The sequence below is a fragment of the Lampetra planeri genome, chromosome 19, assembly GCF_965212315.1.
Source record: "Lampetra planeri chromosome 19, kcLamPlan1.2.h2, whole genome shotgun sequence".
NCBI lineage: Eukaryota > Metazoa > Chordata > Hyperoartia > Petromyzontiformes > Petromyzontidae > Lampetra > Lampetra planeri.
The window spans coordinates 2374525-2392144 of record NC_136125.1 but is presented as its reverse complement, the minus strand read 5'-3'; the positions used below and the strand labels follow the sequence as shown (position 1 = coordinate 2392144).

At 41.5% G+C, this 17620-nt stretch overlaps 1 protein-coding gene across 2 annotated transcripts in view; it reads right to left on the bottom strand.

The window, feature by feature from the left end:
• The window catches only part of LOC144723948 (phospholipid-transporting ATPase VA-like), a 64934-nt gene that overhangs the window by 41381 nt on the left and 5933 nt on the right, over positions 1 to 17620 (bottom strand). For both annotated transcript variants that reach the window (XM_078602732.1, XM_078602731.1), the window contains exon 2: positions 1507 to 1711. In XM_078602732.1, coding sequence (XP_078458858.1) covers positions 1507 to 1711 — 205 coding nt within the window. The remainder of the gene's footprint in view (positions 1 to 1506; positions 1712 to 17620) is intronic.

Here is a 17620-nt window from a genome sequence, read left to right as displayed (position 1 = left end):
AAGAAAAACTTGTAGTATATTTGTGTCACTCCATTGCTGGATCAATGCCTCCCCCATGCCGTGTTGGTCATGGGAGTTGTTTGACCATACTTCACCACGCTGGCTAGTGTGGATTACTGAGAATGGGTCTGCTGCCGTTAATCTTCTGTCAAAAAAGTAATTTCTCGTCTCCTTGGGCAGAAATCTCGTGATCGCACTATTACATTCCTGTGCTATAAATTGCTGCCAAAGTGATACATTTTAACGATGCAGTCATTCAAAACGACTTTAAAACATTGCGAGTTGAAAATCAACGGTGCTGCTATCCTGTCCGTGAAACTAACCTACATTTTCCAGATAATATTTTTTCACAGATAAAAAAAAAATTGGCAGATGAGCAGTGGAGCAGTGGATCACACACTGGGCTCTGAACTTAGTGACCCGAGTTTGAGTCTCAGCCAAGAGTAACATCAGTGGTGAGTGACGTATCTGCCAGCAAACAAACATGTGATCAAATGCGAATTATATCAACTAGCATTATTATTGATACAGTATTTTTAAACTGAACATATTGTCAGACGGTGGCATTTCCACCACTAGCTTTAGGCCACCGCCTAAGAAGGCAAGCAGCAGCCAGCAAGCAATACTCATAAATGGGTGGGAGACATTTACTTTTGCCTCGTCTTAAATTTAAGAAGCTAAATCGTGAAAACAATAAGAGGTCACTTAGTGAGCCATGCACGAACACTGACGTAAGGCAGCGATTGGATAGGAAAGAGCGAGGAAGATGGCATGGGTGGAGAAAGGCCTCATAAGCAATCCTCGCTGCATGTGGGCCACAACTATTTATAACTTGCTGAGGAAGGTTATGACAGATGCGTATTTCACGATGCAAGTGACGTGCCTGCGTGCGCATTCAAGGATATCCATTCTGAAACATCCTGCTGAGTGGGATACATTTTTACGATGACTCGTGAAACTCCACATATTAATCTTAACAGTTGTATGGAAGGCACAGTGCAAGAGGGCCCTTCACGGCTGAACCTCGTGAGTTTCAAGGTAAGCGTTCTTGAATGGGGTGGCGAGAAGAGTCCTCAATAATGCGTTGGCATGAATGTATTCCAACTCAGAGCACAACGGATACCACCAGTGTTGTTGTTTTCTCAGCACAATGTGCTCTTTCCCTTTGACCTCTGAGCGTGGCAACATTATTATAAGCATGTGTTCACCTGCACTAAAAAAATGGCACCCGACACCAGCAACGAAGAGACGCGCACAGTAGACCACAGCGCACGGCTCGACTTGGCTCAAAGGATTTGCATTTATTACGCATTAAAAGCCTCAGCGATTCATATTGCCTTCCATCAAATATTTTCTCCACCCTTCCATCGCCCTGCCGTAATCTAGCGAAGGGGACCCCCAGTGGTAGGTGTCCCTGTGCGGTACAAGGTGTATGCAGGACCGGCCTACAAACGGGCATGAGCCTGTCCATTGGGGCAAAAGCTCTGGGCAGTGAGCGTCACTCACCAGGTCGGCAAAGCCTTTGACGAGCTGCCGCAATTTGAGGTTCGTTTCACCGTCCAGATTGGCCGTCTCCAGGTGGCAGAGCCCGTCGGGGTCGCTGGAGGCCAGCAGTAGCACGTCGGCTGGGATGATCTCATTGCAGCGCAGCTTCAGGAAGTCCCCGACGCGCACGTCCTTCCAGCAACTCTCGACGAACCCCTGCTGCGCCCTGCCAGGACCATGTCACACACCCACCCCGGTCCACATTAGTTAAGAGTCCTGTGCATGGCACTGTGAATAAGTCGAGTAAAAAATATTACAGAAGTTCCAATGCTCAAACAAGCAGTGCACATCTCTGTTGAAACCACGCGGCAACGTTGGCGAGCCTCTTCACAAGACAACCGCTGCTTGCTTTACGTGAAGCGGTGCTCGCTATATGGACTCGCAGTGATGATGAGCTATGACAAACCCTCGACAACAAGCAGCATGGTTCCCTTGTGGACTGCGACGCAGTAGCAACTTACTGCAGAGATTCACAGTTCGAACCCTTTATGGCTGCAAATAACAATGCAAACTGTTTATAATCCTTTGCACGTGGTGTTTGAGCTCAGTTTTTTGTGTTACATAGTCTTTTATGTGTAAAACTTAAATAAACAAGGTCCTCGACTTATGAACGCCTGACTTACGAACATCCGCACTTATGAACGAGCTTCTATAAGATAAAAAAAAAATCACCATCCGACTTACAAATGTGAACTCGCACCTACAAACCGGACCATGGAACTATTTCGTTCGCCAAATGTACAATATTTATTCTTATTTATGAGTTTAACAATGCTTCTCTTTTTTGTTCAAACATAACACATTTTATAACAATGACCACAAAATATATTCAAATACAGTACATACATTATTGTGTTCCGACTTACAAACCGTTCGACTTACGAACGATCACCAGTTGAGTCAGGAATGGTGCGTTCTGCACACACCTACGACGGGAATCTTAAAAAGCAGAGAGTGCAGTGGGCACCACTACAAGGAAACTGCCTCTACAGAAATGTTATTGCTTCAAGAGTAGTGATCATTAGCACACAATCACCTGTGCATCCAGTATTTTTTCTTTATATATTTGTTTGTCGAGATTTATTCTTAATTGCTTGTGCGTAACAGGTACACCTAGGGACATATGCATTAACTGTCAACTCTAGGACAAACTGACCCGAGCCGGCTCTGACCTCTACAACTGACTAAACCTACTGGGTAATTCAGACACCCCAGTGCGGTGTAATTCACAATGTGCCACATGCTTGCCAGTGCTCGCTTGACGGATAGCACCCTATTGCTTTAGAATATCAAAGCACCACCGTTTTCACAGAGTTTTAGTTCCACGTGATTGTCTTTCTTCAGCGCTGTACTTGGAAATTGGTTTAATATTCATGAACATTTTCAGTTCATAAGAATTGTTATATTGAGTGATAAATTGCACCAATAATATGAACCAAAATTATCCACCAAAAGGAAGAGTGTTGAGTATGATATCTCATAATAAAGCAAATGTTCTCCGGTGATTGCTTTTCATGCATGTCTTTGCCAGAGACCTGAATATTGATGAATAGCGTATTCAGCACATTCGCCGAGAAAACATCGTAAATACTTAAAGGTCGCACATTCACGGTCGCCTTTTATTTTGTGGTGGGTCACAGCAATCTGCACACGTCAGAGGATCACAAACAACCCAAATCCCTTTCAGTCGTTTTGGTGATGTCAAACGGTCATGGGTGGGCAAAGGTTACCATTCCAAACACTGTAATCAATGAATAGAAACCAATCACGTGTGTTTTTTTTAAGCTTGCTTGATGGTCAACTTTTTTTGTGAGGGTTGCTTCAAGCCAAGGAAATAGCAGTTAACAATCGCGAGATTAATTATCTGGTGCGTTATAAATGTCATTATTAACTATTATTAAATGTCATTATTATTATTAACGGTAGTTATTACACTGTCGTGTAAACAGTAGATATATATGTATCTGTGTTTAAATTTGCATGTAATTTATATTTCCTCCAAATGTTCGTGTAACGTAAAATTTGATTGGCAATAATTGTTCAGATATATGCTTCAAATATTACAGAAGAATCATGAATTTTGTATGGATATGCATTTACTTGTGTGATTGCAGGGAATACAAAGGAGAAATCACAGTGGTTGTCTGGCTTGAACACCTGAATGTGAAAATTGTAGTTGTTACTCTGCATCTTCATCAGCCATATGAAAGAAGATTGGTGGGAATATTCTTCCATGTGTATGTGATGCTATCAAATTATAATTTGAAAGAAATACATCACAATAATGTGCGGCCCTTTGTCAATTTTCTGATGGTTGAAGGCTCCCTATGCCGCATCAGTCATAGAGGTTGTGTTGACCAAACTCCATCATGCCAGTCAGTGAAGGTTGGTGAAGGGCGGGCCCCAGGACTGATTCAGATATCACTCGGCACTGATGTTAGCCATGGCTGGCAATCGAACTCAGGTTTGCATGTGTACGAATCAATGCCAAAAGTTTACATAGGCTACGCTGCTGAACATGTTCACTTTGACAAGCTCTGCCACAATGCGCCCTAATTTTAAACATGATGCTATGGAAAAATGAACCTTATGGCGGTACCCGGGGTCCTGAATAAACGGAAGTCAAAATCATATTTAATTAATGTATTTTTGGCGACTCCATCCCACCGCGCACATGAACGCCGCGACCCACTTGGCGCGGATCGTTCTGTTGTCATGTCGTGTCCAAGCGCAGCGAGAACGAATGCGCCGAAGAGCTGAACAAGCGAATGCACTCTATGCTCGGGTATGGGCAGGATCATAAGTGTTATCCAAAGCTGCTCAAACTACCTACACGACTTAAGTCATTTATTTGTCATAACAGTCTGCATAATACACGGACACTGCTCTCTTAGCTTCATTCTTTTTTGTGACCTACCAATGTCTGCAGCCAGGATCAATCGATGACAATCCTATTACCTGCAGATATTTAACAGATGAGATGCGTTGCACCGTTAATTTCTCCTGTTTGATAATACTTCTCTTTTCCAGTGGCATCGGTGCAGATAGGTTTTTTTTTGCGGTTAAGCCAGTCCTCACATACTGCTCGTATTAACGCGGATAAGAGGAGCGGCGACCCACTACTCTGTTACAATGTGAACAGCCCATTGAAAACGAGTACTATTGTATTATTATTACACGCTTTTATTTAACTCACTCCGTCTGTTGTCGTATCCTTAAAAAATATTGTATCTAAATTTTTACCCACTTCCCAATGTGCTATCGACTGCAAACTTTGTATACTTATGTCATACTGATGACATTGACTATATTCTATATATTTTAAAAATATTTTTAAATATTTTACACGCTTTTATTTAACTCTCTCTCTCTGTTGTCGTATCCTCAAATCTTGTAACTCAATTTCAACCGTCTTTCCAATGTATCGACTGCAAACTTGGTATAGGTATGTCATACTAATGACAATACTACAGTATCTTCTATCATTAGAAATTAAAAATGTATTTTTAACCAATATTTTTTACGGGTCTAATTGTCCACGCTCAACTCACATTGCCTGTAAATCACCACGGCCCCTTACGCTGTGGCAAGCTGCGGGGCCACTTCCTGGAGTCCTGCCATTACGAGTAGGGTACATTTCATTAAAGCATGTTAAAAAAAAGTATTTTTATATTACTTATTATTATGTACTGTTTACAAAGTGTGTTCACAAATCCACACTGAGAAACACGATAATTGACAGAGGGGTGTAAAAAAAATCGATAGTGTATTTAAATAGAGGTACTGCAGGTAAGTATTTTTCAGTTTTAAAGGCATAGTTTAACAAGACAACACATGCCACCATCCTTCAAACCCATTGGTGAAAAAGAGCAAAGTTTTTGTTTACATTATAATCTAATGTTTATGCAAGAGCCGGGGGCTGATGGGACCCCGGGGTTCCGCCATAATGTTCAAATGTTTAAATGTATGTAAAAAAGTGAAATCCATTAATATAAACGAAATTCAATACTTGTAAAGGATTTGAAGACATTTACCACATTCCTGTGCAGTAAATTGCGCGTGTGTTCGGCACGCCATAAAATTTACACCGGTCGAGCCAAACCTGCCAGGCAGCATCGCTGCAAGGCGGAAGGAGTTCACGAGGCCACAGGTAATTTGCATTGCGAGTCTGCGTCACAAGGACGTCACAACACCCTTCCCAGAAGTTGAGCAATAAGCCGGCACTTTCACGCATGCACACCCATGTATGTACTTTATATATGGAACTGAAAAAATATGTTAGGAATCTTACTGAACTGCTTAATCATGAAAAAATGACTTTGTGAATAGTTTTGCAATAATTTCCCCATAACATTGTATTGTCTGGTTTAAACTTTTCAGCGTACAGGTATTTGGGCATACGGTCACGCACTTCTATACCTGTGATTTGGGTGCTTGGCAAGTGCAAAACCGATAAAAATCCGTGTTGTTAATAATTGTATTATGATTTAGAAGATTATTGCAATCTCTCTTTCCAAACAATTTCACTCATTTCCTATCTTCCACCATATACATAACACGTGAATGTCTGTATGCATAATATATGGCAGACTGGCAACATTAAGTTAAATCATTTTAAAAATCTCACAATTGGTAAAATATTATTGAGGATGTATTTTTCTATTCATCAGAGATGAATGGCAACCCATGCTTCTTTCAGCTAAGAGAAATCATTACACTCACCGCTCGCGCATGTGCGGTAAGCGGTGTTTCTCTTACAAGCAACGCAGGTGGTGTCACCTTTTGAGCTATTCTAATACAACGAGAACATTAGAAGCCAGACAGCATTCACATATGGTAATTCGGTATTATTATACATGCCTCATTAACAGCTCTGAGCAACGCCAAACTCGTGAAACCTGGTTTAGCCATGCAAGTTAGGAAACGGTGGAATTGTATAGCACAAGCACAATGGTGAGTCTAGATGCTGGGCAGATAACACGAGAACAGAATGTCTCACACTATAATGCCAAAAAGTAGGTTAATATGCCAAGTGTAATAGTTGCTAAATACATGCACAAAACAATTATGCCTGTCCATTGCATGGGTATGAAATGGGTTTTGCTTTGCAGGGGCTCATGTAAATGTAAGTGTAAATGCAGCGTCAGGGCTGATATTTTATTGAATTAAAGTTTTCTTATTTTCCTTGGCACTTTCGCCGAGTTGATATATAAACATGAGATGTAACAATCTCTCAAACGACAGCTCATTCAATGCAATTGATGTGGTGGTCTCGAAGGAGTTCTTCGGACAAACATGCGTGCTTATTCTCCTTTCGTATGGTTGCTGTAGATGCAGGACAACATTCACCCTTGCTTTCGCACACAGGAGAGGCGCTTATAACAGAGTGCCCGTGTTCCGACATGTCCTTATAAAAAAGTGGTGTTTTAGCATTTATAAGTGTTATGTTTGGTGGTGTTTTAGCAAACATAACATTTCATAACTAGATCTATTATGCGCACAAAGAATACACTTGTTGGAGCGCGAGTTGGTTTGTCAATAATGTGAAAGGAGAAGTTACCGCAAATGCGAAAAGAAACATAAAGCAAAGTAATTGTGAGCTGCTGCCTCAAGTCAATGGGCATTATTGTGCATGTTCAACCGGTGAAATACGTGCCATCTAGGATGTGTATTTACCATAGACAAGGTGCAGTTTCTTTGACGATGCTTATTTATACAAATATAGGGTGTACGCATGATACACTTCCACAACACAACTACGACAGTACTGTACTAGCTTCCAATTGCAACGACGACGGCTAGTCTTGGAAACTTGGAGTTAGTTTACGTTATCCATTGTTGAATTGTTGTTATGATTATTCAACAACGTTCATGGCTAAATTGAGTGCCAGCAAGTTAAGACTCACAACATAACCGTGCACAACCCTTCAGTGTCACTTCATACAGTACCATGTAGAAATCATTTAACGTTTTTTTTTACTTCTGTAATCTTCGGGAACTGTTCCACATCCACCTATTATATCGGTGACTTTCATGTGAACGTGCAGTCGGATTGGAAGTCATCACCGCTTTATCAGTGTAATCGGAGTCATGAAGGCTGCACAACTTTTGTCTACGGGCTAATTGTGGGTCCTGTATTGCACGAAAAACATTTGCCACAAGGCCACCACTGTGTAATGGGAGATGTCAAACCACTACCTGGACAGATCTGCTTACAGCTAAAGCTTCTGTGAATGGATTCTTTATAAGGACTTAATAACAGAACAAAGTTCTCTAGTGGACGGCAAGTCTCCCTTTTTATAAAATCAGCACCTGCTTCACAGTTGTTTGCTTAACTTCACAATCAAGTTATTTTAGGTAAATCATAAATTTCTTTGTAAATGATGCAATATGCAGTAATTGCAGTTCCTAAGTTTATGCACATAAAGTTACCTGTTTACGGCACTTTATGCCTTTTATTTTAGTTGAAATGTATATTTGTATGCAATGTGCAACCATTGAAACTGATTTCCTTAAGTATAATATAGTATACACGATTGCCAATATTTACATAATGATACCGTACGTTTTTTTCAAGTAAACGAATACATATATGTCCATTCGTCACTGTCAACACCTTGTGGCTTGCCTGCAATAATAACAGCACAATCATTCACAGCCGTTTGTTGGTCCACTGCCTATTGAAGTGTCCCCCACACAGTATTGGTGATTGGGGTTTGATCATAGTTCACCAGGATAGTCAGTTTAGGTTGGTGAAGAGAGGGCCCAGGGATACTTGAGATGTTTGCTATGGCTGGGAATTGAGCTCACGTCACCGGATTCACAGTGCAGTGCATGAACAGCCGTGATACCCGTTCCACCAGACATTTACTTTATCTCTCCGTCTTCCAATTGTGGCGTTGACAATTGGCGGCTTGTCCCCATGTGACCATAGGATTACCGTATTAGCAGTGGTAGTAAGTTGCGGTAGTCTGGTGGTCTTGGCCCAGTCACCAAGGGATACTTTACAACAGGCTTGGACAAACAATGTGTGTTCTATTAATGGAATCGTACTCCATCCTGAAAGTACAAACAGCGTTTGAAAAATGGCCATACATCTTCTAACGTAAGGATTGCGGAAATGAGGAAACCTGGCACGTTGATGGCTCTGAATGATATGTGTGGGTGGGGAATTACAGGAATGCAAGAATTGTTTCATTTATCAGACAGTGCACGTACAAAAGTGTCACTGGCTTAGATCATTTTAAAATATTTGAATACTTAAAGTGTGTGTGCATTTAGTTGGAAGGATGGGGAGTGATAGTGTTGCAATTAGCGCGCTGCGCTATAAACTTGGCGACCCAGATTTGATTCCCGCTCATGCCCAACACCAGTGACGAACATCTGATCCGGTCCTGGGCCTCCCCTTGGTCGACTCAGTCTCAAATGAGTACCTGGTGCAGTGTGTAAACATCGGCACTAGGGAGACAAAGGTGGTCGGGCGTGGTGCTAGCCAACCATCCCCCTGTGTACTGTGCCGGCCTTCAGAGTTGCTACTCGCTAATAGCACTTGCTCCTGCAGTTTGTGAAGGCTATAAGGGGGATCTTTGTTTCAGTTGGAAGGGCTGCAGGGCACCAGACCGTTGACCAGGTTTTTGTTTTTCATACCAGGACATTTGTTTTGGCCTGGGTAGATTCTCACCAGTGACACTTGACCTGGCAGTCTGTAATTTCGGATGAGAGTGATTTGCTACTATGTGTAGGGAATAAATCAGATGCAATGTGAAATCGCTCAGCAAGTTTGGGACCCAACATTAACAGCACCCACGGTCGCACATTCTATTTATTCAATGATTTCATCCATATTCGCTGGACCCTGCTAAAGCAGTGTGGAGTTTACACCAGTGTTCTTCATTACAAGGCCCGCGGGCCACTGGTGGCCCTGTTGGTCTTTAGTATGGCCCCTGACATGCGGCCCACCGACAATCACAACATGTGAAAACAGCCCCCATTGTCATCGTGCTGCCGCTGTCAACCCCAAATTTCATCAAATGGGTGGCGCCCCTCACAATGATGTCTTATCGGCGAGAGTGGCCTCCCTCTGAAAATGAGTGAAGAACACTGGTTTGCACATGTGGTGTTTGTAAAGAATAGGGTCGTTTGGTAAGGCCTTGAAACAGACTATACTAATTCAATACATCACAGGAAACTGTTGAGACCATTGACTATGGTGTGGGGAGTCAAACATCTGAGATGAACAGATGACGACTCTTGTTTAATGATGTGGCAGGAAATTGTTGCACTGCTACAGGAAGTTAAAAAGGTTTTTGGGTGATATATTGATCTGATAGTGTTCTTACAGCCACAATTTGCAAACTTAGAATCAACATGCATTTGTGATAAGATACCGAGTAGTACAGGACTGTATTTGCTCAAAAGTGTCCTTCGTAAACTGTAATTAAACAAATGTGTAGAGTACATCTATGTTACTGCATTTATAGATTATAAATATATAACTAGTCTTTACCATGTGAATACCAATAATGTTTCGCTCATGAAAATTTAATATAGCATAAAGAAGGAGAACCAGTACACTACAGAGTGAAATATGTAAATATTCGGTGGAATGAATGAAGTGCCTCCGTTGTGAACATCTCCTTTATTTTCGCTGTGCACAAAACTGTTCCACCTGCACCGTCACCCATGTTCACATCTGACCACAATGTCGGGTCATTTCCATCGGCCCAAATGCAGAGCCACCGGGAGCGTCACCTGGTGTTGGGTGGCCGGACAAAACACAATTTCTACAGTGATGGAGCTAAACATTAAATTCCCCACGTTCACCTCTCGGCAAATGTGGGCATTCAAACGATCACCGGTATGCATATTGGCCTGCTTTCACACTGCAAGTAGCCAACCGTGCTAATCAGAGGTGCTAATCAGAGTAAACCCAAACGGTATGAAAAGCAATGTAGATGAAGCCTCGATGCGAGTAGATAACACATTTCGCACCTCCGATTTTCAATTCCCCACGTTCACCTCTCGGCAATGTTTGCATTCATACGATCGCAAGTATGCATGTTGAACTTCTTTCACACTGTAAGTAGCCAACCGTGCAAATCGGAGGTGCAATCGGAGCAAAACAAAATGGTACGAAAAATAATGTAGGTGAGGTCTCGATGCTTGTAGATAACATTGAAAGCTTCAGCGTCATCTGAAAAATACCACAGTGGGCAGCGTTTCACTTTTGTGTTCCCACAGCTATGTCCGTCACCAATGCCACAGTGGCAAGATGTGAACTACCTTGCCTGGTATACAGGAGGTGATGGATTCTATCCCAACCCTGACGTTTGTTTATTAGGAGTTTGCATGTTCAACCCGTGGTCACGTGGATTGTTCTCCGGGTACATTTAGAATCATGTGTTTGGAGTATTTGGCTGCTATATATTTCAATGTTGACGCCTGCAGAGTCAACATTGAGTATCCTTCCACCGTTCACGTGGGTTCTCTCTAGGCACTTTGCTTGGAAAGGTATTGAGAACCAAATTTATTGATTTGAAAAAGTGAAATAAAGTAGTTGTGTATGGTATATCGGGATATATTCCCTGTGTTCACCTCTCGGAAATATGCGCATTCATACGATCGCAAACTTGCACGTTGAACTTTTTTTGCACCATGCGTAGCCAACCGTCATAACCAGAGGTATTAATAGGAGTAAACCCAAACAGTACAAAAGGAATGTCGGTCAAACCTCGATGTGTGTAGATAACATCGAAGCTTCAGCATCACCTGAGATATAATGTATGGCATGTACAGGATATCTGCACCTCTTATTAGCAAGATTGGCTATGTACGGTGTGAAAGAAGTTCAACACACATACATATTTTACACACAATGTAAGTTATATTACAGTTATTAATTAGAGATCCACAATGTGTATTTAAAAAAAAATAACTGTCGTCAATGTGCGGACACATTCCTTGCTAGATGACAGGCACAATTACACAATCTCGGATTCACAATGCAGCCATAGTCATGAGGAAATCAGTATAGCCACCTTGTTACTGAACTATAAACTCAACATTGACATTAGACACGTATTACGCATGGGGCAGCACCAGTTTAATGCAGCTGTCAACGAGTATGCACGCATGAGAGAAAGCCCACACCCAGTGACAATTTAAAATCCGGTACGTAATACAATTTCCAAAAGAAAGACGTGGCACACAGAGAGGGAGATCTCCCAAAAATAGATGCGTGATAGTTATTGACTTAAAATGAACTTAAATATGTGCCCTTTGAGAAACATGTCAAAATTTAAACTTAAAGAAGTACGTGTGTTTTTCATGGTTATGCTACCTCTAGTTTAGCTATTATGTAACTGCCAATTTCAGAAGGACCGATATTTGCTCATGCTGCATGTGAAGCAAGTGGTATAATGGCAATGCAAACACATGTACTCGGTCTCGCATTTGCTGAAATGTTGGGAATGTGGACATTTATTCATAGAGTGTTGAATGGACACGAGCCACCTTCTGTATTCAGCGAACAGGCATGGTCTGTGTGTGGCGGCCTGTGACGACAGAAGGGAAGGCTGTGTCTGGTGGTGTACTTTGCGTGCTGGAGGCTGTAACTTGCTGCTGCGTGTTTGTTTGTCGAGGAGCGTATGCGGTCAATGCCATCTCATTGCGCAACTCTGGTTTCGGTACAACTTTCTGACACTGAGTTCGTCTGTGCTTCCTGTGTAAACAGGTAAACTGAGTTGATATATGGGAGACCAAAGACAGGTTCAGATACAACGTGCCACTTGTTCTGGATGGGAATAGAACCCAGATTGCAGAGATCATAGAGTTGTGCACAAACCACCTTCAGCTGCCCACTCTCACACCTCAGATTAGCACAGTTGGCTACTAACGGTGCGAAATAAGTTTAACATACACACGTATGCACTCCCTAACATACACACACAAGGTAGCAAGGTAGCTCCAAAGGACAATTCACCAATATTTTTTTTATGATGCAGTTGAACCCATACCTCGCTGCATCTTGAAAAATCCCACATAACAGCTATGAGCAGCAGATTTACAAGACTGTTAACCACAGTGATCGTAAAAATGTTCAGCCCATATTTCTAAACCACTACGATTAGTCTCTGAAAAAGTATTCACAGTTCAGCCCAAGCCAGACCCAGCTTCAAAACACAAGGGTATATAGTACGGAGGCCTTGACATCCACCCAACAATTTCATCAGCAATCGTTTTGCCCATGCAGTAAACACCTCAGCCGTGGCTGATCATTGTTTTAATGCGGTGGGCTCACACGATATAGATTTTTCCAAGACGAAGGTACTCTGCAAACCCACTGGCTATCAACAAAGATTAGTTTATGAAGCCATCCAGATATATAGACAGACACAATTTCAACCGAGAAGATGGGTACAAACTGAGCAATCATTGGAAGGATAGTATTCACCAGTTTAATTCATAACCGGCTGTGATGTTTCCATCCTACCTTCCGATGTTAGCAGTTATTTTCGACTCTCTGATTTTACATTATCAGGTTCACACTAATACAGCCGCCGTTTACATTGACATGCTAATCTCTTACTTTGACATGCTAATCTCTCTCACTTTAACATCACTAGCCCCGCCCACTTCGTTTATCACCCTTGAGCTACACCCATTTCAAATCTTTAAAACAGCCTGGCTCAGCAGCTTTCTCCTTTTTTCTCCTGATAACAATTGCTTGTGTTGCGATCGACACGTGATATTTTTCATTATTTTTATTCACTTTATTTTCATTTCTATTTATTTTTATTCTATATAATTTTTACTCACTTTATTTTCATTTTTATTTATTTTTAGTATTGTATTGTTCTATCTAAGTGACTTTACCGAAAGACCCAAAGAATATGAATTCCTGCAGTCACGAAAGCTTTAAGTCACTTTTTGTATATACAGTACATTAAATATAACCGCACATTAAATACAATATTTACAATGGAAACATTCTACGAGATGCTCCGCTCCAACATGGAAGTATTTTGTTGTTTTTAAACTCCATGACTGGACAATTTGATATTTATATAAAATTCGGTCTCACCTAAATGGCCCCTTTCCTGCAATTCCGATTAGTATGGTTGGCTACGTTCAGTGCGAAATAAGTTCAACATACATACGTACATTCCTGAAAATAGCGTCAAACAGGGCATTCAGCATTCACTTTACAATATTTGCCATGCCTTACTTGGTAATTCCCTGCATTTTTACACCGTACCTGTCAAACTCACATCATTAAATCATACAAACTGGCTCAAGAAAACAGCGTCTTAACTGCAGGGGCAGGATCTACACCTAGACCAGTGTTCTTCATTGCAAGGCCCACGGGCCACTAGTGGCCTTTAGCGCGGCCCCTGACGTGCGGTCCCCGGCAATACACAAATGTGAAACCGCTCTGTGCAGGCAGTGTGGCTGCCCTCACTGGTGTCTTATCGGTGAAAATGAACCCCCTCTGAAAATTATTGAAGAAAACTGACACAGACAGTCGTACTGCACTTCAAAACCAGGTCGGGGAAAACACGTTCTGAGATGCCCTTCTCGTGTGATCTCGCAAGTAAGAGCTAAATTATTATTTTGAAGCGCGCACACACACCCACATCACACACTTAAAATAAACTACATCATGGGACCTCCTTTGCAAGTACCAAAATATGATAATAGGTTTTTTTCCCCTTTTATCTGGCAACAAAACAGGTGTTAAGATGTTAAAACACCAAACTGAAACCTTTTACAAGGAATCATGTCTACATTAACCACAATGCTTGTAGTCAGAATGCAAAAAATTACTCTGATAATATATGCATTGTCTTTGAAACTGATTTGTCCACACCAGAGTATATTATCAAGAGTAGGTTTTTTTTTTGCATTCTGACCACAAACATTGTGGTTAATGTAGACATGATTCCTTGTAAAATCTTTCAGTTTGGTATTTTAACATCTTAACACCTATTTTGTTGGCAGATAAAAGGGGAAAACCTATTATCATATTTTGGTACTGGCAAAGGAGGTCCCATGATGTAGATGCTCACCCCGAGCTCACAATACTCTGATAGTGCATTGCCTTTGGGCTGTATGCCTTTTGGCGTCCTCTGGTCTAACACCGTTTGAGACGAGGCTAAAAAAAAAGCTGTTTCTGGTGTGGACCAATCAGTTTCAAGGACAATGCATATATTATCAGAGTATGTTTTTTGTTTGCATTCTGACCACAAGCATTGTGGTTAATGTAAACATGATTCTTTGTAAAAGGCTTCAGTTTGGCGTTTTAACATCTTAACATCTGTTTTGTTGCGAGATAAAAGTGGGAAACCCTATTATCTTAATATAAACTATTTTAAAAATTGAATTAAAAAAACCACGGGGTCTTCTTTTTCTTCAATGCAATATCCGTTTTCCACGTATCACACCGAGCCTGAAACTAAAGGCAACCTTGAGGCCTTTCATGCGTTTTGTTTTCTTAGCAAACAGCCCAGATGCTTCGACTTTGTGCGGGAGGGCATTGGTAGTCTACTGTATAATAATGCCATGTGCTTGCTTTAAACGTGGAATGTTTTCGTCCAACTGGCTCCAGAAATTTTCTGATCTTAATTTGTGCACTAAATTATATTCTCGCAATGTCGTTAAGAGCACTCAACCACGCAAAATTCTCTTCTTTTGTTTTAGTTTCTGTGACCTCTGTGTTTTAGACTTTCATGACTACAAATATAACTTAATGGAGCAGGCAATAAAATAATTAAGTGTGGAATGCTCAAACACGGGTTTTCACTAGAGCTTGTGTGGCATGTTACACCTGTTGTGCTTTGTAGCCAAACCTGATCCGTGAGAATTCTAGAGTTTACTTGAACAGATTCACACAAAACTTTTCATCACATAGCTCTAAACAATATATTTAAAGTTTAATCAGAGTATTTATACAACTGAAACGAATCGATAAGACGGAATGTTCCATTGTGACAGTGCATTTACGCTGCACGATGTCCTGGGATGGAGTGCAGTTTTCATGGCAGCAGGAGCTGCACGGTCGGAAATTCAGTCCGGGTCATGGTTAACTTAGCTCTGTATCTATCCAGAGGCAGGAACAGGAGGTTGCTACTTATGATAGAAAGTCAACAGGAGTTGGCATAAGGTACGATGGATCTCCGGCATAAGAATGCTAAATGTCGGTTCTGGACCATCAACTGAGATGCACACCATTCATTAAAGTAAGGCAACAGTGGCTTTCTGTAAGTTGTATACATGCTGTATATTCCAAATAATACGAATTAACATAGTTTTGTCAACCCACTGCTGGATCGAGACCTCCCTATGCTCTGTCAGCAATGGGGGGTTCGTCATAATGTATATCACGGAACTATTCTGTGTGGGTTCATAGCAGATTCAGATTTCACTCGCAATTGAGATACATCAAACTCATGGGGCCTGGTTCAGTCCAGGGCACTAACCATTGTTCCACCGCTCGCCCTTATATCCCATACAACAGTTTGTAATTTTAAATTAATTATTGAAGGTATTTAACAAATCGGGTGTTGTTTCAACACTTTTTATTGCAGGATGTCTCAACTTCTCGAATTAGACCCTAAATACAAAGGCCAGTCATCGGGGTAATTCTTACAAATGAATTCTAAAATATCCTAAAAATGCTATTACATTATTTTTCTTGCGAACAAACTCGTATAATTAAATTGCTATACTTTTCTAAGAATATAATAAGTTTAAAGCACAAATACACCGCGGTGGTAAGATGTTATTTACCTCGCCTGGTTATGCAAGAGGTTGTGTGTTCGATCCTGACCTTGACGCCTGTATATATGGAGATTGCATGTTCTCTCTCCCAGTAGTCACGTACATTTTTCTCCGGGTTCTCCAGTTTTCCCTCCACATTTAGAAATGTGCGTATAGATTATTTGGCCTCTAAAAATGTCCACACGATAAGCCACTTCGTTGAGCTATTATCGGTTGTGGTCAGATTGCTTCTGAAAAAGAGCTGTATAGCTCAGTGGGCTTTACCTGGTAAAATGCGTTTTTTTTCAATAAATATTAGAATACATTTTGTCAAAGGTGTAACGAATACATTGTGTTCTCATGCACGATGGATGTTTGCCTCTTTGACCTGAATAACTTCACGTGTATCTACAAAGTGCCTGGGGCAACTTTGGTTTGGAATATTTTCTTTCACCTGTGCACAAAAGAACACTTTCAATGAATGCCAATTAAGAGTGGTTTCAAGGCTACTTCAAGAGTCCTTTTTGGAAGTAATGTTTCTTTGCATTACTGGTATCCAGGATATCACGCTGTTTGTTTAGCGTGACGACAGCTACTGAATAATAAATGTCTGTTATACATTTACTTAAAGACCCATGTGAAATATGACGATTATAGCAAATCAATATTTTTCACAATAAACGTTCAAGTTACAACATTGCGACATTTCGGAAGGAACGCCGCAGATTTAACTGCACGCTGTAGTACTCCGTTCAACACCGTCGATTTCCGTCCTTTTTTCCCTCGTTCACGACCCATCTGATTTCATGAGTGATCAGCAACGCCACACGACTATCGCCCATTCCCACACACTCCGTCCCATTCCTTCAAGACAAATATCCCCCGTATAGCCTTAACAGACTGTTGGGCAAGTACTGTTAGCGAGCACCTATGAAGGCCGGCACGGCACATGAGGGGGTGGGTGGCCAGCACCACGCCCGGCCGCCTTTATCTCCCCAGTGGCGATGATTACACACTGCACCAGGTACTTGAGGCTGAGTCGACCAGGACCGGTTCAGATAATCGTCACTGGTATTGGCCGTGAGTGGGAATCGAACTCGGGCCGCCGGGTTCGTAGTGCCGCGTGCTAACTGCGAGTCTAACCGCTGCCATACCCTTCACACACACAGAGAGACAATGGACTTATGTTCGGGTGACACATTACATTCATATCATAAATATAGCACTGTACTGTAGCTATATATTTTTAAAGCGGCAAAGCTGTGGTGTTTGTAAAAAGATTGGCGAGGGGCCATTTGCATCTTTCGGGGGAGGGTGG